The sequence below is a fragment of the Phaenicophaeus curvirostris genome, chromosome 2 (assembly GCF_032191515.1).
Source record: "Phaenicophaeus curvirostris isolate KB17595 chromosome 2, BPBGC_Pcur_1.0, whole genome shotgun sequence".
Classification (NCBI taxonomy): Eukaryota; Metazoa; Chordata; class Aves; order Cuculiformes; family Cuculidae; genus Phaenicophaeus; species Phaenicophaeus curvirostris.
The window spans coordinates 64,734,111-64,759,941 of NC_091393.1; the positions used below are offsets into that span (position 1 = coordinate 64,734,111).

The window sequence follows — 25,831 nt, forward strand, 5'->3', positions numbered from 1 at the left end:
TACACAATGTCCTTCAAAAACAGGAATGGAGAAGTGCCAGGAGGAAGCATTTAATGTAGTTCATCCACACTCTGTGGATACACAGACCAGCTATAACACCATGACACTTATCTAGAAAGAACAGATTGAAAAGTCATATCTTGGAAATTGTACACTACCATTTCTTACCACTCACATTAATGGGTTTTCCCAGCTCCTAGTATGCTGAGAACCTCCCCTCAAACAAGAGCTGCTGGGACAGTCCCCTTGCAAACAGACAGAATGCAACAGGTCTGCTGATGCCTTTAGAGAAACAGCAGCTTAGGGCAGAAGTGCGGGCAGAAATACTGTGACAGATGATAATCCCTTGCTATTGCAGTGAAAGGGCATGTGGGTCAAAGGAGATTTCCAGCTGGTGAAGTTTCCATGGCTCAGGAACAGAATTATTTCTCCCCCTAGATTTTTCCTCATCCAGACAATACAGCACAGGCTGAGATCTGAAGAACAGACTTGCCTCTTGGTGCAGTAAGAAATCTGCCTTTACAGCAAGGGAAAATAAGGTGCTTAAAAAGTCTCTTAGATGTCACTGCACAAACGAAATACGAGCTGCTAATAACAGGTTTCTTAGACACACATTTCCTTTGCATGTGGTACCAGAAGGCACATACTCTAGGCTCTCATTATGATGGGCTTAGGTTGTGAAAACTTCAATGAACATATTTTAAAATGTCAGGCTGAAGAAATCAGGTGCTAGCTACTCACATTTGCATAGTTGTCTCCTGAAAACACTAAGCAGTCTCAACAAATCCTTGAAAATAAAGTAAAATGCGCACTAAAACAACAGCAAGTTTCACAGGTATCTGGTACAAGGATAAATGGGGCAGAAATTACGCTGTCAGTCTACATATTTTCTGGTTATGACTTGAAATATTGTCAATAAACCAAATAATGCTGTAGCATTAAAAAAAAATAATCTCAGTTCACCTAGGTACCCAGAGAGCATTAAACATTCTGCAAACCTCACAAATCCCATATGGGGAAGACTCAACAGCGGCCAAAGCAGGTAAGGCCTTGGCAAGCAAAGCACACAGGTGACCTGCAGCAGATGCAGGGACAAAGCCACACCAAAGTACTGAGTTTTTCTCCCAGCCACTAGTGCTTAGAACCAACTGCACCCCTGTGCCTCACAAACAGGAATAAGCAGCAGCCACTTGCACTCAGACAGACCAGCTGTGCTCAAGTGGCAGTGGTTTTTGCCAGGCGAAACTCAACATCTGTTTGTTCTAGTGTCTCTTGTCAGTGATAAGCACGGATGGCTACTTGCCTTTCAGGGGATTACAGGCTGACAACTACCGACCTGATGAAGAGCAATAAATCAGCCTCCCCTCCTCCAGTTAATACACTCTCCGATAAAGCTGAGGCTTTGTTTGCACAGGTCACGTAATTCACCAATGGCAGTAGTTGATCAAATTTGTCTGTGCTCTAACACGAAAATCCGACTTTTTTGTAACATGGTCATTTATTCGTTTCTTTTCCTGGGATATTAACAGAACCTAAACCCAACAATACTATTCCCTGAGGTTACTGAAGGGAACTCCCACACGCTGCTCTAAAACTGGCATGAAAAACTAAACACAAATCCATCACTTCTCCCTGCAATGTTGTTTCTTCTCCCACCCACCGTCTCTCACACCTGGCAGTAAGTTAGGGCAGCAAGCGCCTGCCCACAGTTCACACTGCTACGCACATGGAGGTCCATCATCAAAGAGGGTTTCTAGGCACTTACAGTACACCAGATAAAGCAATGGATGTATAAGATGCACTGAAAACCAAGAACAGCCTGGTTTTCAAAGCTGCTCTGCTTTCAGCCACCAGGAGCTTCTTTCCTTCTTGTAAGCTGCCAATTCCTACCCAATATCAGACCATTAACAAAGTCATCTCATCAGCAAAGATGACTGCATCCCAGACCTCCATTCCTACTCTTTTTCTTCTCTCCTTTACCTAGAGCAGAAGCAGACCATGGTCCTCATCCTTAGGCAAGCCACGTTCAGCTTTGTGCACATCCCTGAGAAGCCCAAGTACAGCTCTGGGAAAGCCTGTAGAACCAAGCAGAGGCTGTAGAAATAAAAGCAGGGGTGCCCGAACCTAACAGAAAACTCGGCTGCTGAATGGATTAACAAGAGACATAGCCTTCATTTCCCTCTCCTTTTATTCTTTGCTTGTTTTCCAAATTCTCTCCACCAGCTCTCAGCAGAAAGACTCCTGTCCTCAACTTGTGGGAAGGAGTTGAAAAGGAATTAAAATTACTTCCCTGCCAGAAAAAGAGGGCCAAGGCTCTGCAGCAGCCTCCAAGAGAAGATGTCTAGTTCAAAGTAGATCATCTATCACCTTCAAGAAAAAAATCTGAATCCAACTTCTACACTAAGTAATCAAACCAATGCCAGTTTTTAGGAGCAGCAGTTGGTCTCCATCAATCTTAGAAGAGAAGCCCCAAAACTACATGTCAGAATAAGGCTCTTTGACATAACTCTCTACCTAGAAAGGACCAAGGAGCCACTGCTAGAAAGTCATTGCACACCTGTATCTCTTGCCAGTCTGTGCTTGCATTAAAACAAGACTACAAGAGACCAAATGAGTTTTCCCATTTTCATTCATTACCACCTTTAGAAATAGGTACAAAAAAGTGAGTGTCCTTCATTATGAGGAAAAGGATAGCAATACAGCTGAGGCACTTGGAGTGCTTTTATTCAGTCTTTCCAAATTCTCTTGAAGAACAGTCAAAGGGTTTGCTAGAGGGCTCTCCTAGACTAAAAGCTCTTAGAAGGTCACAGGGACACACTTTCTTTCATAAATCTTCTAGGCTTTAAAGTCACAAAATAAAAAAAAAGCCAAAACCCAAGACCCTTTCATACTTAAAAAAAAAACCTACGTGAATACAAATCAGTGCTACTCCATAGCAAGTCAGGTTTAACTTCCACTTGCCTGTGGCATAAATCCTACCAGGCAGATACAACAACAGAAGCATTTTCCCTTTTTTTTTGGAAACTTTAACTGTTTGCAGAATACTTCATTGATGATACAGTAGCAAATGTCAGCGCTGCCAACAAGGATACAATGGCACTTTTGTACGGTTCTTCTTGGAAAAAATCAAGCAGTCATTATGATGAAAAAAATTTTTTTAAAAACCCTCATTTTTCCATGCAATCACTGTTGCAAACACTGTTTCGTACACAAATGCAGTTCTTTGCCTAAATAGTTAGAATATGCTTCAAATAGAAAAGCAATTGTCACACCTGAAGGCAAGCTTCCTTAAAAGCCTGTAACACACAAAGATTATAGAATCCTGGTATTGTTATCATAGAATTGTGGAATACCAGGTTAGAAGGGACCCCAAGGATCATCTGGTCCAACCTTTCTTAGCAAAACCACCATCTAGACAAGATGGCTTGGCACTGTGTCCAGCTGAATCTTCAGTGTCCAATGTTGGGGAGTCTGCCTCTTCTCTGGGGAGATTATTCCAGTGGCTGATTGTTCTCATTGTGAAATATTTTCCTTTGTGTCCATCCAATCTCCCTGGGAGTAACTTGTACTCATTACCCCTTTTCTTTCTCACACAGACTTCTTGTAAAAAGAGAGTCTCCAGCTTCTTTGTAGCCACCCTTTAAATACTGGAACATGGTGATAAGTTCTCCCCTAAGCCTTCTTTTCTCAAGGCTGTACAAACCCAGTTCTCCCAGCCTTTCCCCAGCTGGTAGGCCTCCCAGCCCTTTGATCGCCTTTGTGTCCCTTCTCCGGGCCCTCTCCAGCCTGCCCATATCTTTTTGCGTAGCGGAGACCAAAACTGAACAGGGTATTCCAGGTGTGGCCTGACAAGTGCTGAGTAGAGTGGGATGATGACTTCCTTACCTTTACTGGTGATACTTTTGTTGATGCAACCCAGCATCCTGTTGGCTTTTTTCACCACAGCAGCACAGTGTTTGCTCGTATTGAGCTTGTTTTTCCCCAGGACCACCAGGTCCCTTTCCACAGAGCTGCTTCTAGCCAGGTAGATCCCAGCCTGTGCTGCACTCCTAGATTATGCTCTCCCAGGTGCAAGACCTTAACACTTGTCCTTGTGAAGTTCTTGTTGGCCCCATCTTCTAGCCTATCCAGGCCTTCCAGGAGGGTGGCTCTCCCTTCCAAAGCGTCCACTTCCCCACTCAGTTTGGCATCATTGGCAAACTGTTATTACTGTAGATATTTAATGGTTTGATAATGATGATACAGGAACCTCTCCTTTATTCATGCTATTATGATTTAACCCATAAAGGAGCCTTCGGAAGGAACCTTCTGTTATCCAGCAGCACTGGACCCACATCAAGAAGTAAACTAATAGGAAGTTAACTGAACCATTTCAAACGTGAAGGAAAGTACTCAGTATGTTGTCTTTTCCCAGGAGGTAAGAACAAGAAAAATAACTTCTTTCTAAACTAGAAAAATAATTTCTACCATTTTACACTTGCATCATTTTTGGCATTTCTATCCAAAATAGCAAGATAATCAAGCATCAAGCCTCATCCCCGGAGAAGTAGAAAAATCAGCCGATTTTCACAGCAGCTTCACACAAACAAGGGATAAACAAAACCAAGGTGATCTTTGCTGGTCATGAATGTTTTTCTTGCCCATCCTGTCTCTTACTTTATATTTGAGCTAGTTTTGGCACAGCAGACTTGGGCACTGCCTAGGCACGAATAATGAACACCACACCCAGAGCCACAGGCTGAGCCTGTGGCAGAGTCAGCAGGACCCTGATATGCCAGCCTGCAAGCTCTGCCTATGGGAGGTATCTCTGTTAGTACAGAAGCAGTGAGAGAAGCCCTTGGAAAAGATGCACTGCATCAACAGTTGGAAAATTAGCCAAGATTCACTGTTGCAGAAGCCTGTAAGGAGTACGCTTTCAAGCTCACTCGCAGGAAGCTAACGCTCAACTGAAACAAAGGGCGCAACCCTGCCCTTTAGCCCTGAGATGGTGCCTCTTCCAAACCCTTTTACCTTCCTGGTGCTCGTAGCTCATAAACTCACGCAGCCTGAGAAAGGACTGCAAACAACGCGATTTCAAATGGTGCTTTTGCACCCTTGCAGAATGGCTCCATCGTGTGACAAACTAGGAACACTGCACCCTCGTGGGAATGTACTCAATAAAACAAAGCCTGCTTTCTCAGCAGGTGGTCCTCTGCCAGTGACTTAATTTATTCTAGCTAAAAAAAAACCCCAGAGCAGTTCTTGGACAAAGACCTAGGATTAACAGAGAAATAGAGACTTCTTTTTAACCCCTTTGTAACTTCTTCATAGAAACGCAGCTTTGTGATTCAGAACTCCGCTGCTTAGTCTGGAGAAGAAGGAAGGCTGTGGGTAAGAGGCAGTTGCACAACATATTTTAAATTATGATTTAATTGTGGCAGGGTTTCAATTTTTCATTCATTCAAGCACCATGTCTTTTATAGTAGGAGATTTTTATTCCCTTCACCCCTGCCCATGCGAATTACACGTTTTCATTTCCAAGCCAAGATAAAATTGATAAAATTAAGGTTAATATTAAAGAAATAAAACTGGTATCAACTCAAGTAGCTCACCTCCTTTAAAATGATGTTATTTACTCTGTGGTCTACGCACAAAAGCTTTTGAACTATGTGTGTGGTTTGCAACCATATGGCTACATCAGGGGAGCCTTGACACACGCCAGAGATGCTACCTCACTTCCTTTCCCTCTTTTCAAAACCTAGCTCTCCTTTTTTCACTCTTCTTTCAAGATCCTCTCCCAACACTCATAACCTTCCCTCATTTTACTAGCATATTAACTGCCCTCACCCTGGAGACCTCCCTCCCTTTGGTGCCCACTTGGCTGCACCCAGCACATACACTTTTCCCTTCTAAGACCAAAGAGGCACTTCAGTGTCCCACAGCCTGGTAGGGCAGCAGTAGCTGCCCTTCAAAATGCTGGCCCACATCAGCTTTTCACCTCTGAAATAAAATACAGAAATGGCAGCGATGTACAGGGTCCAGCTTGGACGGAGTTAACTTGCTTCATAGCAGCCCATATGGTGCTGTGTTTTGCATTTGTGGCTAGAACAGTGTGATTACACACCACTGTTGTGGCTACTTCTGAACAGCACTTGCACAGTATCAAAGCTTTCTCTCCAAGCTTCGTGTTCAAGATATGAGGAGGATCATCTCCAACTCAAAGGATGAAGTTTAGCCAGCACAGATGGCTCCACATGGCAAAGATGGAAAAGGTGAGCAAGCAGGTGTGAGTTGCAGAGGTAGCAGGGTCAGTGGCAGACCTCCTTTGTTCGTGCACTGTGGAGTCTCTGGCCTCAGCCACATTTCATCCTTTGGACCTTGCTATGAGGCACATTCCAGACTTCCTCTGCCCATCCCCTACCACAGATAATTGTGTGAGAGTTGAGTTCTTAGTACTAACTGTGTGCACGTGCGAAAGTGGTTTATCCACTTAGATAAAAGTTTGGATCTTTAGTCCCTATCATTTTCAACAAAATAAACTTCTGTAGTTTAGCTACAGAAGGGGAAATGAAAGGGAGCTTGTTCATAAAGGTTCATACAGGTTCAAATGTGATTAATTAACCACCGCTCATTAAATTACTGTCAGCTGAGCCGCAGTAAGTCCAGGGCTTGCTCTTACCCTAAGACTGAATGCAAAGCACCAAGGCTCAAGCTTAGATTAAAGAGGTCTCAGACAGGTCTTGGTACTTCGCATTTGCCACAAAATAAAAATGTACACTGAGAGCAGCCACAGCTCAGATGAGTACGTGTGATTCCTTAATGACAGTAAATTGATCAGAATTCTAACTAGACAGTCTTTTTGATTATCATGACATCACAAGACAATTTCATTGGGAAGGACATTCAATAGGTCAGACCAGGTTGCCCAGGGCTGGACTCAGGAGCAAAACCAACCAAGCAAACAGATACAAACTTTCAAATATTTTACTGTATTTCCACAGTTTTGCACAGCACCCACCAGGCAGCTGTGTTACATTCACAAATTTTTTCAGTAAGAAAATGTAAAATAACAGAGTACAAAAATAAACGCTGTAACTGCTTTAATTCTGCTTGCCATGGAAGTGAGAGCAAGAGTTATAACCCCCACTGGCTTTTACACCAGATTATTGCTTCCACAGTAAAGCGCTATGATGTGGCAAAGCCAGACATCTGCTGACAGACTGCAGTGAGCTCCCCAGGGTTCCCAGTGAGTTTGCCGGGGCCAGCGCAGGTGCAGCAGTTCTGCCATTTGCGCCACACAGCAGGACCAGGCCTAACAGCGCTTCCTCCCCCTGCATTCCCCTTTCCCCTAAGGCTGGCTGGATAGAGATAGATACAATTTATGTTTAGAGGACCCTCTTCAAATTTGATCTTACTAGTCATCCCAACCGAACAGCAACTACAGATTTCGAGTGCTGTAAGATCAATTCCTAACTGATTATGCAGCACCAGGCAGGATTCATCACGCAGTATACTTTTCCTCCCCCTGTTTTTTTGCTTTGTGGTAGTGGTTGTAGTCATTATACAGATCCTTAAAGACTTCGCTTACACCAGCCGGTAATGATGCATTTAAGAACTTGATGTCCCGTTCAATGCAAAGGTCAAGGATGCGATATATCCCTTCTGTGAGATGTTTCTTCACAGCCGGGTGCAAAGTCACCTACGAGAAGAACAAAATTGCATTAAACTTGAAGACAAAAAGGCAAGAAAACATCCTTTCCACATTCAGTATACATTAAATGCTGACAACGTGTTATCCAGTGCATCAGACCATCTGGAAAAGCCTATAGGATAAAATCCAAGATTTTGACTTGTGCAATATTTTCCTGATTTTTGCAAACATGTTTTGCAGAACAAGCACGCCCCTTGCTATAAAATAAACAAAAGCGCTACTGTACACATTGCTGCAGAGGCAAAGACACTGATCATCTTGGTATCACATGAAAATTTCTCAGCAGAAAAACTGTTATTGAAAAACCCTAAAATACACACCCTGGATGACTTATCTTTAATCTCTCATACTAGCTGTACACTGCTAAGTCTCAGCTTCAAATGAGCACTTCCTTTAGGCTATTCTAGAATTTACATTGGGTAGTCAATTGATTTTAATTTATCACTTAATAACCTGATATTTATCTAACAATCTGTATCTGAGGACTTCAACATCTAAGCCTTAACAAAAGAAGCCTTCAAAAAGCTCAGGAGATTTCCATTTCCTTGATCTGTTTTACATCAGAAATCAGGTACCTTGCCTGAAGTCATGCAGAAAGTTGAAAGAATATGATGAATGACTTGGGACTCAGTGCCCTGCTCCTGCCATTACCCCTGCTCATGCCCACAACTGGCAGAACCACCACTACAACCAGAAATACCAGTGCTGATCCTGGAATCCTCTGGTACTCCAGGCTAACTGGACTTTGTCCTGTGCTCACAATCACTTACTAAACATTTTGTTGCCTGAGGGGGTGTGGGCCTTTGGCACAATGACATTATTTTTGCCACAGAACCACACCTTATCTTTGCTGAATCCTAAAATCAGCTTTATGCCTCCAGACACAAGTCTCTGCACTCCAGGCATAACGAAAATTACATAAAAAACCATCATTAAAATTCAGACTTCTTTCTTCCTGAGGCAGCTAATAAACTTTCCATTAATGAAGTGCAGTCCTAATCACTGTGACAGGCTCCTGCTCTCTTTCTGCCCTAAATGTAAGCCAGCTAGTATATTTTATTAGACCTGCTAACACAGCTGGGAAAATCACAGAGCAGTCATATAAGCCCTTATTTCGATCCATGATCCTGATGAGTTTGCATGTCCAAAAGTTTGTCATTTCCCCCCTTTATGTTAGTTGGTCTATTTATTGGTTGGTTTGTAACAGGTGTTCTTCTCCCTACACCATGCACTAACGTAACAGAATGGTTGGGCATCATAATTCCCAGTGAATGCACTAGGCTGACCCTTCCTAGGGCAGAGAAATGATAACAGACAACAGGGACAAGAAAACCCCCAGCTATTGACAAAATGGACCAGATGTCCCATTTGGGATAAGCAGATACCTTAGAGCTGCAGTTAATGGAACTCTACCCCTTACATCACAAATTAATCTGGACCCATGCCTTATTTAGGTCATTCTTGCTTTGCAGTGCAGTTTCCTATAAACACGCTCCAATAACATTATGGAAAACAGAACCAAAGATTTAAATAGCTGCCACTACTGGCTGGCAGTTAATTATGCTTCTAAGTGTTTTATGGTTTATATAGTTAGCACAACCGATTTGTCAAGCATTACAGAGCACTCGATGTGAGACATTGAATGTGTGAAGAGGTATTTCACTATTGCTGAATTAGGCAACTGCTCACTAACAAGAAGGAAAAAGCACTGTCAACAGTATGAAAGAGGCTATAGACACCACCCACTCCAGCGAGGAATCTTTCTAGACTAACACAAAATAATTCACAAGGTTATTTTATTTCCTGGTACAAAGAGGAAGCACTGAGGGAACAGTTACACAACTACTTCAGGAGTAAGCGACTGTTTAGGCCAGGAGCTTTCATCGGTTTCAGTTTGCAGGCCCTCAAAAGGGTTTCAGTAAGTATGCAGATGCCTATATAAACATTTAAATCTAACAACATGGTTTTTCCTCTGATGGATACCCAGGGTCTTCAGATCGCAGGCTAAAAGCCACTGAACTTGACTCAGAAGAGATGAATAGTTAAAGGAGTTTTTCTCTCCCTCTGCAGTGCAACATGAAAGATGTGTACCTGCCCCCTTAAGACAGGCACGCTGAGGCCTCCCTTTCCTCGAATATCCATCAATTCTCACCAGTCTAACGAGCAAATAAATCATCACCTACTTGTGACCTATCTATTCTGTCAGACAGAATACACACCCCTTTGTCATAGCGCCTGGTGGCTCACTACACCAATTCCCCTTTCCATGCCCAGAGGTTCCATGCATACATTACTGATCCGTGGTTTCAGCTATCATCCATCACCTTCCATTTCCCAGTGATAATTATTGTAGAAAACTTTCCCAGAAGTCTCATGAGACTTTGTACACTGCTAATATTGAGTAAGTGTCCTTTAACTTGGAAAGGTCATTTGACAATTCACGTCAGGCCTTCTGACTGAAGGCTCTCCAACCAGCAGTTAACAGATTTCAGAGACAGTTAAAGAGAGCAGAAATGGTCTTCATAGTAATTTGTACCTAGTTATTTGCTGAACTGCTGTTTACTATGTAAATAATCAACGTACCAGAAATGCTAAGCATGGCTAAAAAAATTACACATCCCACTGTTTCGCTCCCAAACTTTAGGAAAAAGACAAGCAATAAGAAGGCAACCAAGTTTAAACCACATCACAATCTTCATGGTTAGTCACATGCATTACACTATAAGCCTCCAAAAACATAAGACCATTTAGAATATTTTTCTGGTGAGACCTTAAAACCAAGGGCTAAAATTCCTTTTTGTGTTTCAGCCCAGGTCCAGGCAGAGCCACAGATAATCAATCTGCAACACCATCAGCATTTGAACCCTGGTGAAATCTAAATCCATTAGGCTGAACAGAATAACAACTTGAACTTACGGTTGGAAGAAGCTACTGATCTGGCTCTGGTGCTCACAGGAATAGTTGTTTTCAGAAAGGATGAGAATGATATCTTTGTTATGGAAGGAGAATTATGGAAAAGCTAACAGTTCTCCTGTTCGGTACATTTTCTCCATTTACCCACTCATTTACATCAGATTAAATGACATTTTCCACAATAATTTTTCTCCATTACTTTCCTCAAGGGGCCCCTACCTGCTATCAATCCTGGACAACTAAGACTATCTGGGAGAAGAACCTAATGATTGCATGGAGAAAAAACACTACTCAACGTGACAGAAAAGCAAACCTATTTTGTAAGTAGGTATTGCATTGTTTTGCCTTAAAAAAAAAAAACACACAGACCACACTTTTAGTAAGTTTTCAGGAACTGGGTAAGAAAGCCTCTCAGGAACTGTTGAGCAAAGCAACCAAGAGTCTGTATCAAACCTGCATCCCCAAGAGGTACAGTAGCTTTGATAACTTCACAGATTTTACAAGACTTAACACATCTGCCTTTGGAACAGGAATGCCAAAGTCAGCACAATACCATGGCACTTTCCAGATGGATGGGAATGTTACCTTCTGCAATTCAGTCACATACTGAGCCACAATGAAAGAAGAAAACACAGTGAAATTTTCCATTTCTGCAGCGATATGAGTATACATCCGTTCCACCAAGTGTGCACACTTCAGTATAACTTCAAACTCATCTGTGATGCCTGAAACAGAAAGCAAGTTGCAGTCTGGCTTTAAACCTTAAAAACACCAGGGAAAAAAAAAACCAAACAACAAAGAATCACCCAGTCTTCCCTATGATTCTTGAACTATGTGAAGCCAATCCCAGTTTGCCCATTTTATCTTCTCTTCCTATCAAGCCACAGCTGAGAGGCCCCACACAACCCCACAACATGCCATGTGCATCTCTTCCAATGGTTATTTTGTAAGACCACACCAATTCCTGCTCCACATGCACTGCAAGGCAAAATGTATTTGTTATATATGCTAAAGTGCTAAAGGGAGCAGCTGCGGTCCCTTCCATGATTCAGTCCCCAAAACTAGTACTGCACAGCAGACAAGTAGAATGGAAAATTATATTCTTTACCTACAGAAAATCAGAAGATATCTCTTAGAAATAGCATAGTGAGAAAGCTTTCTGATGAGATTTATTACATGGAATACAGCAGCAGAAGCAACAGCACTGGAGATATTTAAAGTGAGACTGCAGCAATTGCATAAAAATTTGCCCTTTCAGTAGGCGGTGAATGAAGAGAACTAACAAACAAAAGGCAGAAGGGAAATCTGGAAATTACTTTCATGTTTTCTGTTATGAAATTAAAACAATCCTGTAAAGACACGCAGCATGTTTTTAAACTTTAGGACACCATGTACCCCTAAGTTTCCTGTGAGCCCTGCCTTACGTAAATATATTACAGAAGCTGGCACACTCTCTAAACTGTTCTGGTTTGAGCTAAAGTAGAATCAGTTTTCTAACTTTTCAGCTAGGTCACACCTAGGTAACTTCATGTTCTGAAAGTTAACTGGTTTTGGACAGTGTCTGTACCTAGAAGTGATAACGCTTAAAATTTATGATTACTACCAAGTAACAGGGCACTTGTGTGCAGAAAGACCGTTGCTTACATTTCTCCCTGTGGAGACGAAAGCCATTCTCAATTTGCTGGAATGCCCTAAATGAAAGGGGCAAAAACCAGTTGCAACTGCAGGAAGGAGCGGATAGGACAGGAGACCCAAAATTGATCAACAGAGTATTCCATCATACTCATATCCCTCATACTGAGGGATAACAAGGGTCAAGTCCTCTTCTTTGATGGCCAGCATCTAATACAGACCTCACTGGGAACACAACTACTCACATTTAGTTGCTAATTACACCAGTCTGGGGCTAAATCATGACACCAAGTTTGGCACCAGTTTAACATACCTTTTCCTCTATCATTGAGGTTTTGTTAGTATATTCCATGACACGTATATACACTTACATTTGCTCACAGTTTGGGGTAACATACATGCTGAGATACATCTGAACATGGAATAAGCTGTAGGGCATTAGTGGAAAGCTGGGATACAAGCCGTTGCGGGTCACAAGGTCAACTTGTCTCAAAAGGTCACCACTACTGATGACAGAATATTTGTGTCCTGACCAGCATAATGCGTGGGAGGATTACCTTAACCACTGTGAACATCTTTGACTTGGTTACTTTGACAATGTAAACTCTTTGATAACTTCCAGTAAGTGTTTATATTTTTTTTTTCTTGTCCTTTTGAAATATTTAACTACACTAATTCCAAATCCTTGACATACAGACATGTTATCTAGTTCCAATGCTTCAGATACATGTAAGGGTCTGGCTTTATGCTTAGCACAGAACAATTCAGGTGACAATTCAGGTCTGTAGTAAACATAGTTCCCGTCTCAGGAAGCTCCATTTAGCAGGATCTATTTGGGGCTATAACTCAGGCACATTAGCATGTTATCACCAGCGTTCAGTCACTATGCTTTCAGGCACAGAGGTGTATAGGAAGAGCAGAAATTGGGCACTGCAAGCCTTACTGGTTCCTGTCTACTTGCCAGCCTATCAGTGAAGAATCCCTTACTAACTAAAGCAGTGCTTTCTGCATGCAGCTTCACAGGAGCCCCAGTTATCTTCATAAGCCCACAACACTACAAAGCTCATCCTCAATTTCACACAAGGGACACACAGGACTAATGGTTCCAAGGCCACAGCTAGGTTTTGAGTACTTGGCTTCTGGTGTCAGACTGCTCTGTTTTGCATCTCCTCTTCTAGAACATACAGAATTACAGTGTGTATATATAGTGCAAAACAGGAAAAGATACAGTACCTCTGTCTCCTTTCTGACGTCCTTCATGCATGACAGAAACAACTAGACGATGGAAACTGCTCAAAAAGGATGGTGCTGCTTTCAATAGCACCTGCAAAGACATGAAATAAAAACACCTGTAGTAAAAGGAGTGGACAGGGTAGAGTTACACCACCCCACAGTCTGAGGGACACAATTTCCCGTGAAAGGAACTATATAGCTTATACAGCTCTCAGGAGCAGAGACTATCTTTTCATTCTGTATCTATACAGTATCTAAAACAAGAGAATCCTGGAGCAAAACTGCAATCCTGGCCATAATAAAACATAAATAACAAGTAAACATCATATTAGATTTATTCCACCTCTCCAAAGCAGAATTTGATTTAGTACTGTAATGACCAGGGAATTTGCTCTTGCTGGTAGAAAACCTGTGTAGCCAGACAGATTCACAGAACGCAGGGTCCTGTAACACCACAGATCACTGTGTGAAAATAGCCTGGATAGACAGCTTCTACCACAGGATTTTTGTAAGGGCATTCTAGTAACACATACTGCCTTGCTTCTAGAATTTGCCATTTCCCGTCTTTAACTTTTTTCTCTCTCAGTCCTAATACAAACTCATGAGGCCCCTTTCCTTTGTCCTTCCACCTCTGTCCTACCAAGTCTTAATTTTCCCATGACAAAAGGCTGACAAAAGCACCAGGATGGTACAATGTTTGAAGGTCACCAACTTCTAATATGTCTAAGCCCTGTTTTCAAAGGGCTAAAGAATCTTGATGGCCACTGAAAATAAGGTCCTAGAGTGTCAATCATTTTTCCTTCTAGAAATCAATCATAGGAAGGGAAAGTTTCATTCTAATCTAGCATCAGATGTCATTAAGCAATCTGCTGCCAAAGACCAACACTGCAAGCATAAAACAAAGCAAGAGGGCAACTGAATGTGATTTTGAGATTCATAGCCTCTTAAACGACAAGCAGTACAAAGCACTTTCATACTATCAGGATAAATTATTTCAAAATCAATACTAAAAATTATTTTCTCATCACCAACCTCAGCTTTGGTTCTGTCTACCTTTTTCCCTCTCTAGCCATCCCCTCACAGATGTACCTTTGGATGACATTGCACAACAGAGAATAGTACTTCATGGACTCCCAGGAAGACACTGCGATAGTCTTCTGTCTTCAGATGATCCAGAGGGACTGTTAGGAGGATGCTGAATGCCAATGCCACATGGTGTGGATTCAAGAGAATCCCTTCTCCTTGCCTTAACAGAGCTGCTACAGTCTCTAGAATAGGTACAACTATGGTTGAAATCAGTGATTGGTCCTGACAGGCCTCTTTGGCTTGCATCTACAAGAAATGGGGAAACAAATCATGAGTGTATTTAGCCACCTATCACTAGCATTTGCTCATTGGAGAACCATAATGCTCTGCTCTGACTTGAGTCAACGGAACTAGAACAGTACAAGTTGTACTGGTAGGGAGACTCCTGTACTTTCGCCAGGTTCATGCAACTGCACCCTGTGTGAGGATATTTCAAGCAAACACTGCTGTGAGTGTGGAGCACTGGAGTGTTCCAAGTATTCTCCAGTCCCCTGACAACCAACATCTAGTTGCACCTTCTCACACAAATGCATTGATGCAGTTATCTCCTTCATAAGCACACCAACCTACCAAGAAAGGCCAGAAATTACAGGCTTACAGTTCCTAGGCATTGGAGAGCCAAGGTTGGACAAATTCTGGTCTAGAGACACCATCACCATGAGTGAAGAAAAACACACATCACATGGCTGACAGATACATTCTCCTTTGGTCAGAAGGAAGGACAGGAAACTCAGACTCCCTCCTCTGCAACCTGACAAGCTTCTACCAAGCTCCAGATGACACAGAGCAGTCCCAGAAAATTACTAGTAATAAGAAAAGGATGACCTACACACCACACTCACAGGAGGAGATTTACTTCAGGAAGAAGAGAAGGGGTCTAGACAAAAAAGTGTAGGTGAATCTGGTATGGATTTATCTAGTATTCACAACTTTTTTGTTCCTGTATGCCTCTGTGTACGTTAGATATAACTACTACAGACTCCAATAAATAAAAGGGATAGGTAACCAAGTTACATTAAAGAGATACTTACAGCTAAAGCTGTGATTATCTGTGGGCTGGCAAACCAGAAAGCTTTCTCTTTGTCTCCATTTAATGGGCATCTGAGCAACAATTTGGTTAGTGTAACAGCCGACAGTACTTCCTGCAGAAAGCAGATTGATGATCAGTCACAGATAGAAGATGCGCTGGCTCCTTTCAAGTACAGAAGAGCTCTTTGAAGGGCAGTGGCAGTTTTGAGCATTACCAGAGCCTTGACACATGAAAGCCTTCTCACCAACAGATCTCTCTGAAAATCGTGAAGGAAGCTGCAGCTCAACAAAATCCAATATGCTGAGCAGCACTGGCCCAAATGTACTGCATGATACATTTATTTTAGAATCAACAACAAGGCTTATGTGATTTGTAAGAAAGGAAAGCCTTCTCTTTCAACTGCCACTAGATAACAGAGGGAAACTGGGGGAATACAGGGTCACAGGTACACTATATGCTAAGAATGCTGCATTTGGCAGAGGTATTTTTTTACTTGCTGGCTGTTACAACAGACTGTTCAAAGAAACATTATGTACTATAATCAAGTGACAGGAACAATATACATAGTACAGAAATTCCAGATATATTTTTATAAAGACATTTTAGAAAATAAAGAATTGATGCAGTACATTTGTGTCTATTTCTGACAAATCCGAGAGAGCCTGATAAACCCCTGAGTTTAACTGTCAAGTCACTGAGCTTTCCATGGAGGGTACAGCTGGATATTTTTGCCAGGAGTGTTCCACATATCATGACTGCTGCTTACAGTGCTCTGGAGAAAGGCACAGTATTTAAAAAGCTACCGAGTAGTATCTGGTTATTAAAGAGCCGAAGTCTTTACAGAGACAAATAGCAAAAGCACAGCTGTGGTTTTGGTTTTACTTAAAAATACCAGCACTTGTAAAACCGCCTTTAACCCTGTTAAGAGCCACAGGCAAACAGTGGTTAAACTCACTGACTGCCAGTATCTCCTGTGCAAGAGCTCTCATTGGCAAGCATAAAGAAGTCCTCAGCATGGCCTGTAACATCATAGCTGCGTGATTTCCATTGACAATACATGGAGTTAAGACTGCTGAGTCCTTAAGCTGGACAGAAAGTTTTTCCAGTAGGTTTCCATGATCTTTCCTCCTCTCTCAATTTGTATTCAGAACATATCTCAGCAGTCAACAATCCCTCAACCATGTAAATTAATTTGACCTGACTAGTGAATAAAAAGCAGGAAGAGGAAAAAAATATTTATCAGACATCACTCAGCCAAAAAGTTTTTCAACATATAGAAGACTGAAGAAAGGAGTTGATAATAAACTAAGCTCACGCCTTACTTTAGCCTTCTGTTGCCAAACATTCCTCATTTCAAGTCCCTGCAGCACCAGTCTCATTACAGCATAAAACTCCTCAGCAGAGCAGTTTCCCAGCAGCTGGACAAGCACCTCTGTTAGCTCCACCTCCATACTTTGGATCACCTGGGTTGGGACTGCAGGACCTGCATATTCAAGAGACACAAGCATATCTTAATCAATTCCAAAGACAGGGACTTCCATGGGTAGGAACAGGGCAAACTGAACTTTAAAACAGCTTTATGGGTACAGGTTAACATTCAAATGCATAGAGGGCCTCTAGCTTTCCCGTTACCTCTCTCCTCACTAGTGCAATGAATTGCTGTTCTCAAGTGTTTCTACCCTAGGGTTCACAGAGCACTCATACCAAAAAAAAAAAGCCTTTAGTAGTATGGAAATGTTACAGCAAGGCATGCACAGAAGCCAAGGACTAGGCTAAACGAGCCACAGGGCTTGACTACAAATGCCGGCCAGAGAGCCATCAGAAGTCACAAAAACATTAAGCCAACAGAGTTCAGGCCTCTGCTGATCATAAGCCACACTTCCCACCCACTCAATTATTACTACATAGACTGTCCTCAACTAACTTGTATCTTAATTAATCCCGAAGGCTTATTTTTAAGTTCCTCAACTATCCACAGGGTCTGGGGCAATGCTGAAAGTTGTCTTCAACAGAAATCCGTATTTCATGAGTTTAAATACTTTACTTATTAACCAGAAATTCTTACAGCTTTTTATGGTTATTAATTACGTCGCCAGGCTAAAGCACATTACCAGTCTTAGTCTGGTAAAGCGAGGCCGAGGATGAGAGAAAGAAAAGTCAGCAAAAAGCAATTACATCAATTGATAAGAACTCATGGTCCCTAGTTGTAGTGCAAAATCCCTGCTCTGAGAGCCCTTACCAAACCCCACAACACTGAAGGGTCAAAATGCAGGCCAGGGAAGAGACAGACTAAGCCTGTATCTATGTGTAAGCTATAGCTCAGTCAGCTGTGCAAATTCAAGATCAGCTTAGATTTTACAGAGCTGTGCTCTGTTCCTAACGACCTAATGCCAATATAAACATCAAGATGATGACAATAGTGCACCTGAGCAGTAGCCTCGAAAGTGGGGTGTGCACATCCCAAAGAGTGCACAAGACTACACTGAGGTGCGAGTTATAAATAAAATGTCTTCAATAAATAAAACCAAATGTAAAAAGTGCTTGTTTCATCTTTACCTCACATTTTAAAACTTTTTTTGTACATGCTTTGCAATGTATCCAGTATAGAGTAGCACGCGCGTATAATTTATAAACGTATATTAAGACTGCATGCTCAATTTTTTTATTTTTTTTTTACTGATAGGTAAGTACAATCAAAAACGTTTGGAGACCACTGCACTTAAGCATGCTAGCAGTAAATTTGACAAACTGAAGCTGTTCGGAGAAGTCAGAGAAAAGTTATGTCTATGCTGCATTTAGTTCACCTCGCTTTCTGAACAACTATGTAAGGGAGCCATTAGGTCATACAGTCGGCAAGAGAGGTTTTTCATGTAATTTCTAGCTCCGACTCTTTATTTGATGTGGATAAAAGGACCGATCTGCCAATCTCACATAGACTTTATCAGAATTAAGGGTGTTCGGCATCCTAAGTTAGATTTCCATTGGTTTATAACCTTGCCTATCAGATACAAAAATAGATGAGTATTTTACTGCAAGGTCCTTGGAGATCCTCAGGTAACACATATCAGATCTGACTCGTGCACAACAGCTGCCTCAGTGGTGCCTACTCTATCAGCTACATGAGTAGCAGGTCACTGCACCTTCAGCCCCACATCCAGACGGATTACCACGTTCCAGTTACTATCAAAACGCTCTACAGGAGTAAGTAGCTGAGATTATGGTTACTGTCAAAATACTCTACAGGGATGAGCAGATAAGGACCTCGATTCTATTAGAATGTTTGCATCTTCCAGGAGATCATTACAAATTTAAATGGTGGCTGTGGTCCAGGTACAACAACACTGCCCCCGTGAAAATTTACCCGTTACAGGTTTATAAAAAGGTATCCTACTGCTTTCACACAAGTAAAGAGATACAGACTTTTCAAAAAGCTGTTATGTTTTCCTAAATGGCTTTTAACTCGCCTCTGTGCTGCAAAATTAGCAAAGGAAGCGGAGAGAGGGAGTTTTCATACCAGTGAGAAGCTTTTTTATAGCAAAAACAACCATGACTGCAGTTTCTTTTCCAGGATACAGCTCTGGCACCGAGCAGAAGACTGTTAGGAACTGCAATGCGGGCTGAAGGAACTGCAGATTATCTCCTGCACAGGGCAGCTCTCTCAGTATCTGAGAATAAAACTTCTGGTACAGTTTAATACGAGGTTGCTCCAAAAACCCAATGGGCAACTTCTGCCAGTCCTTCTGCACAGCATGGCTCAGATCTGCTTGGAGAAGAGTAGTGACAGATGGTATAAATGCTATAGGCAAAGGCTGGTTTGGGGTGTTACTCTGAAGACCGTGTTCAACAGTTCTGACCATCTGCAGAACTACTGGCTCCAAGAGCGCAGACAGTACATCCGCAGAGCGCAGCTTCTTTTCTGGCAGCTGCTGAAGGTAGAGTGTGATGACATGACACAGTGTAGTGAATGCCATGAGCATTAACTGCCCAGATGTGGGATTCCAGTTTTTCCAGCCCTTGCTTTTGGCTGCACCAACATCTGTCTTGCAGCTCATCAGGAACGACATGAACTTTTCCAAGTTGAGCCTCACGCTTTGCTTTCTTTCAATAATCATCTGCAGAAAGCTTTCCAAAAAGGCTTGGACTTCCTGGAGATACTGTGCCTCAACAGGAACAGTCAAAACATCAGTGAAGAATTTGCTAGCTGTGAGCTGGGAGGTCATGACAGCCTCAAGAACATCGCTGGCATGAAACACCTTAAAAACAGAGTTGGCATTCCTGCCAGCTTGCAGGCACCTCAGGAGGTGGAAGCACGTACTAAAAAACTTCAGTAACAGCAGCTTGCTACAAGAGGCACTGGCCTTGGTATTGGTTAGCAGGGACAGCAGCACCAGGAAACATCGGGTACAGTCAGAGGGAAGAAGACCATCTAGTTTCATCAGAGAAGCAATTTCTAGCAAACCCAAACAGCTTTCCAGCTGACTTTCTTTCAGGATGACAGGGCAGTCATTTTTTGCTAACAATACTACACATTGGGCAACTTTCTCCAGTGTTTTCCAAGACAAGCTGAGCTCATTGTTCGGCAGTTTGTTTTCTGATGGTTTTTCCAGTGCATCAACAGGTCTGCAAGAGGCCAGTATTTCTTCATGCCAAGGGATATTACCCACAGACAGCTGTTGAAGTGGCAGATCTACTGAATCCTTGGCAGCAGATGGCAGCACCCTAGCAAACTTATTAATAAGACTGGTAAGAAAAGCACAATGCAAGACCTTCATTTCCGGTAGAAAGGAGCTATGCATCAAACCAAGAGATAACTTTCCAATGCTGATGGAAGGCTCCAGGTCTGTATCAGCTTCCTGAGCTTTGGCCAATACTAACGTCTCTAGAAGAACATCTGCAATGTACTCTACATCTTTCAGGGAAATATACGGCAACAGGATAGTCAGGTTGGAGACGACGAGGTGCCAGTGGGCTGTGGGGTAGGTGAGATCACTTATTGTGCTGATATCTCCATCCCATGGTTCAGATTCTCCCCTGCTTAGGCTGGATCTCCCAGACTCCAGGATAAAAGCCGCAGCTTGCTGCAAGGCACGTAGGTCAGCTTTGGTCTGCATTAAGATCATCTTCATTTTCTGAAGTGTGAGCAGTTCTAAGCAATATTTACTAGTGGAGGCAAAACTATTTGCAAGTTCCATGACTCTCTCCCAGCACTGCTCCTCCATACCAGGGAGGAAAGTGGAAACGCCTCCATGCCTTGCAGCAGATGCAGTAACAGCACCAGCAGTTTCAGTGGCTGGAGACACGTATTTACTACAGCTAACACCAAACAAAGCGTCTACCTCAACCCAAGTGTAAACAAGAAGGAGAGCAGAGTCACTGGCCTTTCTTAGCCAAAGGTCCAACTTCTCTCTCTTTCTTCTAGGAGCCTGCAGCAGCTCTATCAGCGGCTGAATTATTCCCGTCCGCATCTTTGCCAGCAGACTCTGAGTGCGAAGGACCACAGGGGAAGGAGTGATATCATCCAGGCTCCTCATGTTGAACAGAAAAGTGTGCAGCACCGAGCTCACTGACAGCAGCTTCAAGGCCATGTCTGCTGACCCTTCAACAGCAGGAACGATAAGGGTCTGGCATTTCTCCACAAAGAGACACAAAACGTCCAGAATCTGGTTGGGTGGCAGTTCAAGGAGGCACTCACAAAGCTTTACTGTCAGGCCAGCAGAGAAGACAGGCAGCCTCAGTTCATCAGCAGCAGGCCGGCAAATGACTGTCAGCACCTCCTCAAAGAGCCGCGGGAACTGTCGCAGCTTGGAATAGGTCTGAAACATGGTGTCAATGAGAGCCTCCTGAGGCTTCTTCGTACGCGGCTCAGAGGCCTTAGCATCAATCCAAGCTGAGGCCACTAAGTCATCCAAGTCTGGTTCTACTATAAGGTGGTTCAATGACATCAAAAGTTTGAGACACCTGAACCAAGCAGGGATGGAGGCTTGGGAGTGACTCAGCAACATCTGTGCTAGCTTGCGGTAAAACCCAAACTGTATTTCCTTGTGCCGGATACGGTCACTGGCAATATTATAGATATCGTTGCTGAGCACCAAGTGCAGAAGCTGTTCCAATGCAAGCAGCTCTGTGCTCCAGTCCGCAGGAGAGAGCACATTCTCCCTTGTGCCCTGCTGTAGGCCAGAGAGCTGGAGACAGTCAAAAAGCCTGCTGAACATGTGGAAACACACAAGATGGTTTTCCACCTTACAGTACGAGTCCAGAAAGAGCTTATATAGCAGGGACACTGAACCAGCCACAACAGCTCCATGGAGGGCAGGTTCACAAAAGTCAGCACCCAGCTTGGTCTGCACTGTGTGGACTGGCAGCAAAAGACTTTTCAAAGCTCCTTTCTTCCTCTCCTGGAATTCCTGTTCTGGCAGCAGCTCCTCTTTGTAGGATGAGAAAAGCTCAGGCTGGAACAAACCAGTCTGCAGCAAAGTCTCTACTTGGTTTCGGATTTCCCTGCTCAGGTGCTGACGCACATGGTTGTCATCAGCTTGCGTCCAGCTCCTCACAGTCAGCAAGTGCCTCAAGAGCAGACATGGCTGTAACAAGTGACCTGTCACTTGCCCAAACACACGATTTGGGTTGGTTTGCTGCCTCTGGATCAGGAGGTACTGAGCAAAGGTAAGCTGGAGGACGCTGAACACCTGGGAGCCCACAGTGTCATCAGAAGCCAGCTGCTGACATGCCAGCATGGACAACTTGCTCAAGAGATCAACCAAGAGCTCACACTTTGCTGTGTAAATGATGGAGAGTGAAGGAGTGGAAAGAATGCCACTGGAGCAACTCAGCACTGTGCCAATGTTTTGCTGTGTTTTTTGAGAACAGGCCTCTGACAATCTCTCATTTATGACCTGAAGATTAAAAGGGGAAAAAAAAAAAAAAAAACAACAACACCCACAGTTAATTTTGCACACAAAGATAAAGCTCTTCATAATAAATCAACAACACGGTCTGGAAACTCTGGCTGAAAGAAGAAAGGAACCTGCCAACAGCTGCTGCTGAGCCTCTCATATGGTGGTTCTCAAAGCAGAAGCTCCTCCGACCAGAAAATGGTCCCTGCATTCCTTTGCACTACACTATGAGGGAGGAAAACCTCCCTCAGCATCTGTGCTACTGGCAACAGGGTAAGACTATCCATACATGATTATAACAGTTGATCCTGCAGAAAGGTAGCAGGGGCAAACTTTGTCCCTTCTTGCAAGGTCCCCAAAATTACATTCCAAACAAACAAAACCACACACACATACTTCCTACCTTTGACCCAAGAAGCTTATTCAATAGGAATGCCCACAACTAAATGAAGAAGTGGGCCTGTGTGAGCCTCATGAGGTTCTACAGGGCCAAGTACAACGTCCAACACTTGGGTCAAGGCAATCTGCAGTTTCAAATCTGCAGCTGGGGGACAATGCGATTTGTGGAGAAGGACTTGCGGGTGCTGGTTGATGAGAAGCTCAACATGAGTCAGCAACGTGCACTTGTAGCCCAGAAGGCCAAACATAGCCTGGGCTGCATCAAAAGAAGCATGGCCAGAAGGTCAAAGGAGGCAATTCTGCCCCTCTGCTCTACTCTCACGGGACTCCACCTGGAGTATTGTGTCCAGTTCCGGAACCCCCAACATAAGAAAGATATGGAACTGTTGGAACATATCCAGAGGAGGTCACGAAGATGATCAGAGGGCTGAAGCACCTCTGCTGTTAGGACAGGCTGAGAGAGTTTGGGTTGTTCAGCCTGAGAAAGAGAAGTCTCTGGGGAGACCTTACAGCACCTTCCCAGTACCTGAAGGGGCTACAGGAAAGCTGGGGAGGGACTTTTTACAAGGGCATGAAGTGATAGGATGAAGGGGAATGGCTTTAAATTGGAGAGGGGGAATTTAGATTAGTCTTAGGAAGAAATTCTTCACAATGAGGATGGTAAGCACTGGCACAGGTTGCCCAGAAAAGCTGTGGAGGCCCCATCCCTGGAGGTGTTCAAGGCCAGGTTGGATGGGGCCTTGGGCAGCCTGGTCTGGTGGGAGGTGACCTTGGCCATGGCAGGGGGGTGGTGGAACAAGATGATCTTTAAGGTCCCTTCCCACCCAAACCATTCTACTATTCTACGATCTTAATATTTTTAAAAGAGCCAATTTCCTGCGTTGATATCTAAATGTGAAGGACTGTTCTCTCTACTCTGAGGGGCACACTGTTTTAAAGAATTAACCTTTACTTGAACTTGCATTTCCCTTCCTTTTCTCAAGCTTTGTGATACCCCTACAATTCTGTCCTTTGACCCCCCTTTTTTAATCCTCTTTCCTCTCTTCCAGATAATCTTGTCAGAAGAAAAAAAAAAAAAAGGGAAAAAACAAACAGTAAAAATTTACAAATCTCCCTTGCTTCTAGAGTTAAATATCTTATTTGCCTTCTTACACCTTGTACTGCACCATTTATCTCCTTGGTTCAAACATAATTTGGCTAAAACAGATCCTTAAATTCTTTCCACTAGACCCTCAGCCGCCTCTGTCCTTGGTCTGCAGGGTACTCTGACCGGTATCTCTCACCTTCAGACAGACCTCATTTAAATTTGGTATACTTCCTGCATAGCATCTCTGAAGCACAGATGTCACACAAACAATTCTCCACTTCACAAATCGATTTCTGCACATAACGACAGCTTTCTCCGGCTTCCTTCCAACCAGATTGCAACTAAAAAGGTCATTTTTCCAGCCATTTTGACTGCATTTGCAGCCACCCCCCAGTTCTGCTATTTCTGTAATCAGGAAGCTGAACAGCAAGTTACACTGTTTGGTTCAGTTCTAAACTGTAACTGTGGTGTCACCCATTCACTTTCAGCTGAGGCTGAAATGATATGAGTAAGATTAAAAATGATTTGGCGCCATCACTGTTCAGACCACCATAAGAAGCTGCGGGGTTTGTTGAACAAAATGTCACACTGCACAAGTACTCCAGCCAAACATATTGATGAGCCCTACAGTGAGGGAAAACCTCTCCCTCCCCAAGACTTGCAGACAAAATAGCAACAGAAGCAGTAAATAATATTGAATATCAACATACAGAACTGAGTCTTTACTTACTGAAAGTCTTTACTGAAATACTTAAACCAGTTCACTCTCTGATAGTTTGAAGAAGTTAAAATACAGAGAAGATGATTAACTTTAAGGTTATTATTAGAAGGCTCTGCCATTTTTGGCCTTTGTGCTGCACAAATACAAATTGTACACCAGAAAAGAAATAGAAACATTTTTATTATGAGCCCTAAAAGCCATGCGATTAATTATTATATATTTCACCCAACACCCTGCACTGGGAGGAAGAGTCACATACAGTAGCAGAAACACGCTGCTACACAGCCCGTTACAAAAAATCCAGTTTTAGTTACCTGTGCAACTGAAAAACTGAGACCTATTGTCTTCCCACTCTTTAAGAGATCCTGTAGTCTTCTGCTATGGATAACATCATCTAGATATGCCCAGAGTTTCTCAACAACTTCATCCTCCAGTTCAAATTTCTTATTGTAGTATGCAACCAATGCATGGCTTACCCAATCAAGTAATACCTGTTAACAAAAGAGAAAAGTAATCTTTAATAACCTCCATGCAAGAAAAAGACTTCTTCACAATTACAGCACTCGTGCCTCAAGAACTGACTCTGAATGAGCAGAGGCAGGGGTTTCACATCTATCTGGGAGACAAAATACACACACGCTATAAGGAAGACTCTTCCTGTCTTAAACCAGACCCTTCTGCTAAAGCCACCTGAAAGAGGATGTTATGAAAACACTTCATACAACCACACAGAAATCAAGAGCCATCCACAATTCACCATTAGGGCTATATTTGCACTACTCCCTAGAGTCAAAAGTTTAAGCAACCAGTTCTGGGTTCTATCAACCAATTCATCCCCAGCTGCAGTTAACCAACAAGATATTTTTCTTTCTTTTTTAACATTAAGAAGTACTTACTTGCTCTTTATTAGGCAGAACGCACTGCTGAGAAACCCACGCAAAACGGGCGAGTTTGAGTTTGTCTTCCCAAGAAGTCTTGGCGCTTTTCAGCCTCAGGTAAACCCCAGAGTAGACCGCTGCCATGGGGACAGCAGACGGGCCTCCAGAAAGGAAGAGACACAGATGAACCACACACCAAACAGCAGGCCGGGAAGGCAGCTCTGCACCTACTGCTCTGTGCCTACCCGCAAGCCCAACTGCCTACTCCT

General features: G+C 43.0%; 2 protein-coding genes across 2 annotated transcripts in view; both read right to left on the reverse strand.

Annotated features, from left to right (window-relative positions):
- GALNT2 (polypeptide N-acetylgalactosaminyltransferase 2) overlaps positions 1-25,831 on the reverse strand; it is a 246,957-nt gene that overhangs the window by 187,368 nt on the left and 33,758 nt on the right. The window lies entirely within an intron of this gene.
- On the reverse strand, positions 7,429-25,784 carry URB2 (URB2 ribosome biogenesis homolog). Its single transcript, XM_069852287.1, has 9 exons — positions 25,581-25,784; positions 24,999-25,175; positions 19,099-22,477; positions 16,907-17,067; positions 15,586-15,696; positions 14,558-14,800; positions 13,469-13,559; positions 11,189-11,328; positions 7,429-7,678 (listed from the first exon to the last, which is right to left on the reverse strand). Exons 1-9 carry the CDS (start codon positions 25,704-25,706, stop codon positions 7,481-7,483), a joined length of 4,626 nt encoding a protein of 1,541 aa, XP_069708388.1. The 5' UTR covers positions 25,707-25,784; the 3' UTR covers positions 7,429-7,480.

What these genes read in the sequence shown, in the direction of transcription:
- URB2 (XM_069852287.1), bottom strand. Translation starts at nt 25,706, where the DNA reads ATGGCAGCGGTCTACTCTGGGGTTTACCTGAGGCTGAAAAGCGCCAAG. An exon ending in TTCTGCCTAATAAAGAGCAA is followed by an intron (nt 25,176 to 25,580) that starts GTAAGTACTTCT and finishes TTTTGTTAACAG; the next exon opens with GTATTACTTGATTGGGTAAG. An exon ending in TATAAAAAAGCTTCTCACTG is followed by an intron (nt 17,068 to 19,098) that starts GTATGAAAACTC and finishes TTGAATATGCAG; the next exon opens with GTCCTGCAGTCCCAACCCAG.